This window comes from Limulus polyphemus, unplaced genomic scaffold (assembly GCF_000517525.1).
Source record: "Limulus polyphemus unplaced genomic scaffold, Limulus_polyphemus-2.1.2 Scaffold3245, whole genome shotgun sequence".
Classification (NCBI taxonomy): Eukaryota; Metazoa; Arthropoda; class Merostomata; order Xiphosura; family Limulidae; genus Limulus; species Limulus polyphemus.
In genome coordinates, this window is record NW_013668855.1 from 42,640 (window position 1) to 46,740 (window position 4,101).

At 35.1% G+C, this 4,101-nt stretch overlaps 1 protein-coding gene across 1 annotated transcript in view; it reads right to left on the reverse strand.

The window, feature by feature from the left end:
• Window positions 1–4,101, reverse strand: part of LOC106468976 (adhesion G protein-coupled receptor L4-like) — a 36,253-nt gene that overhangs the window by 8,465 nt on the left and 23,687 nt on the right. Inside the window, exons 12-13 of the mRNA XM_022397374.1 lie at window positions 2,110–2,204; window positions 862–986 (exon numbers count right to left, since the gene is read on the reverse strand). Of these exons, the coding sequence (XP_022253082.1) occupies window positions 862–986; window positions 2,110–2,204 (220 nt within the window). The remainder of the gene's footprint in view (window positions 1–861; window positions 987–2,109; window positions 2,205–4,101) is intronic.

Consider the following 4,101-nt stretch of genomic DNA (forward strand, 5'->3'; position numbering starts at 1 on the left):
AACATGGTGATTCTCTGTAAAGTAACAACATTATGTCACTACACTGTACACTGTTGTTGAACATGGTGATTCTCTGTAAAGTAACAACATTATGTCACTACACTGTACACTGATGTTATACATGATGATTCTGTGTAAAGTAACAACATTTTGTCACTACACTGTACACTGTTGTTATACATGGTAATTCTCTGTAAAGTAACAACATTATGTCACTACACTGTACACTGATGTTATACATGATGATTCTGTGTAAAGTAACAACATTTTGTCACTACACTGTACACTGTTGTTATACATGGTAATTCTCTGTAAAGTAACAACATTATGTCACTACACTGTACACTGTTGTTGTACATGATGATTCTCTTTAAAATAACAACACTATGTCACTACACTTCACACTGTTGTTTCGTTACCTGCTGTGGGCACAGTAGAACACAAATTTACCATTGTATAGTTTTGTACTTCACAATAAACAATCAAAATAAAATACAAACGTTTTACAAACATTTTTGTCCCCCAGTGGTACAGAGGTATGTCTGCTGAATTACGCTGCTGGAAACTGGGTTCGGATACTTGTGGTGGGCAGAGCACAGACAGCGCATTGTGTAGGTTTGTGTTTAACTACAAGCAAACAAAATTCTTTTTTCTCGTAACTCATACTTTAGAATCATTGTATGTAGGAACAATTTTGATTACATAACTATATTATACAAGGACATTTACATGTAACTTCCTTTACTACAACAGCATTTGCCATAACTGGAAAACTTGCACGTGTATCCAAAAGATGTTTTGGAGAGCATATTTCTTGAACATGATAGGAAATATACTTAAAAACAAAGAAATGTAACTTACCGAAAAAGCAAATAGGTAAGAATAGTCATAATTAAGCCGCAAATAGATACCACACAGCCAATGTAAGAAATAATGGACAGCGCCTCCTGGTGGTCTGAATTAATTTCATTATTTGGGGTTGGATCCTAAAAAAAAACAACAATTGGAGTGTAATTTAAACTACGCCATCATGATCATTTTGTCGTTAAATGGATTTAGAAACTGAGTGGCTGAATATAACAACTACAAAATAATGAAATCATTAAAGCGTTCACAAACAAATACTGGAAACAAAACAAAATTTCTAAAAGTATCTGACATAATCGAATGATGCGATGAAAGTTATTTGCCATGAAATGAGGTGGTTATTGAGGTGGGAGTAGCCTAGTGGTTAAAGCATCAGACTGTGGATAAAAAAAACCCACGGTTTGCATCTCATTGTGAAGAGAAGGAATTGCGTTCCGCATTTTGGGACCAAGGTACGTTATAAGAGTAACGGTCAAAATCGACTATTTCATTAGAGTATCCCAAGAGTTGGTAGGAGGTGCTGTTGTGTAGGTGGATTCTCCTAGTCTATGAATTGAAAATTAGGGACAGCTAACATGCAAGTAGCCCTTTTGAATATCCGAAGCAAAACAAACCAAGCTTTGTGAAAAGAGTAGAATGACTCAAATGTTTGACTAGATCTTATAATTACAAAGCTTTGATCTTTAAGTTAGAAAGGCACACTTTTTGGTTTCATAAATTTGGTTAATTACATTGAAAGAACATATACTAGAAAAACTTTAATTTCTAGTGTGAGGTTCAATTAAGAGAATGATTTTACTATTCTTCTGATTTTGTATTTCAATAATTACAAGAAGACGTGTAGTTACAAGTAAATGGTTATATATATGAACCTGATAAAAATTTAACATAGATTCAATGATGTTGCAAAATCAGGAGCGTCGGACATTACCAAGTGATGAGCATGCCTGGACTGTGAGTCCAAAGGTCATGGTTCCTGTCCCCTTGCCACAAAAACATGCTCCTCACTTCGAGGCTATAAGCATGCTAAAAAAGTGATATTATTAGATCAGACAAGAGTAACTCAAGAGTTGACAGTGGGTGTTGTTGACTTCTGCCTTACCCCTAGTTCAAAATTAGGGACAGCTATACGCTGATAATCCTTGAGTAGCATTTCATAAAATTATCAAACACATAAGATTGATAGGCTCAATCAGTTAAAATATATAGGTTTATAAATAGAAGTGATAAGAGTTTTCTTACCAAGAGAATTGAGAAGGCTGTCATGTGATTGGAAGAACAGACTATCGTATTTCCGGTTCTATTGGTTACTAACCCATCTGTTGCCCACATTCGTTCTGGAAAGAAAGATGCTTTTATAATTGATATAAAGAACATGTTTTTGGTGTCTTTTTCCCAACAGAACTAATCAATACTTAAATAATATTGTTACGTATCTGCTTGTTTGTTAATTTCCCTTAGAAATTCTTTCCGAGAAACATCATCGATACAAGTCCTTTCTTATATAAAACTACTTTATTCTTTCTCGATACAACTTTGCAATACACAGAGGTTCCACAGTCATTTTAACTTAACTACTTTTATAAACACACGCTATAATTCACAGCGATTCACACACTTTACTTACGGTGCCTACTGTTCGCTTGACTCCGGCTTATATACTAAAAAAGAGGGCATCTAGCAAACGCTGGGACATTCGTCAGGTTGCCCGCTAAGTCACGATCCTTCTAGAAACTCCAGCGCGCATGCTCCTAGCGTCGCGTGACTTCCGCTGTCGTAACAATATATAACATTTTTGCTGATAAATTGTCCATATTGTCTAGTAAGCATGCTGCTTGAAATATTATATTTTTCTCATACTATCATATATATATATGTAGGCTTGAGGACAAGCCTGAAATTCACTTGCTTCAATATTACCACCAGTGCATGTGTGTATAGATGCAGATATATATGATGTATATGTGTGTGTGTGTGCATCCAATTTTCATTTATATATATATATATATATATTTAAATTCATTTTTTCCCCACTTGGTTCGTTAGAACAATGGCCACTTTACGAACTTCTAATCTTTAACCTCGAGCAGGGTGAAGGAGGATTGCTAATCTTCAAACATCCTTGGTGATTAATAGTTTTTCTCTAAACTATTAACTTTACACCAAAATAACTGTCATAGACATAGACAACCTGAAGTAAAGGTGGCAGGAGAAATGTCATATGTAAACATATTAAGTATTTTCCATCTCCCTGTATCAGTAATATAGAACTTTTCAAATTTTGTTATTTTGTGATGTTTTCACACCAGTTTGGTCAAGAATATGGTTAAATTCCTTTCACTTTAGCCATCCCTTGTTCTGTGCCATTCACCTAGAGTTGCACCTTTAGTCTTCTTGTGGGAAAGCTAGTTGTAAGGTCACTAATGGTACGTGAAGCTAGTTATCTTTTCTACTGGTGGTAAGGTGACCTATGGAGTTAACGACCTATCTTGTATTTCATTCGGGAATGGCCAGCTGAAGTTATCAGTTTAAGCCTAATATGAGAATTATTCAGTTTGTTAGAATATTTCAAGAGATTCAGTCTAGAATAATCTGGAGAGATACAGTTTCGAACTTGAAGTCACTGATTTAGTACTAAATCTAGTAAAGGTAACTGTCCTTTATGACCAGTTAAGCATACATTTCAACTGTGTTTAAAAAAAAGATTATTTATTATGACTTCAGTAGTGAAAGAACATAAAAATACTTCACATAAATGTTGTGTTGAATCTATTATTGAGTGGACATATCTTGTTGCTTTGAGTGGAATCATTCGTCCTTGAAAGTACCGCATTGCCACAAAACTTTGGTATTTTAGCCCCCACCCAAAAAAAAGAAACGTGAGACCTAGTCTGTTCTTTGATTTGCCACACTTCCCTGATTTTGGTTGATTTGGAAGAATTGCATCTCTCACCAATAACCTTAGTCAAATTCTTACACTCTAGTTCCTGTTAGTTACGAATAGATATTCTAATTTGGCTTACGTGATTGGTACAATCTTTCACGAGATCATGAACTTAGTGGAAAATGTATAATATATTGTTGCGTCAGCGAGTCACATGACCACCGTGACGCCACGTTTCTAGAACTATCCTGTACTTTGGCGAATGCTCTAGTAATTACTAGATATAGGGTAGGCTGGTATATAAAAGAGGGGAATGTAATGTGTGGGTAGACAATGAGTAATTGATCTGC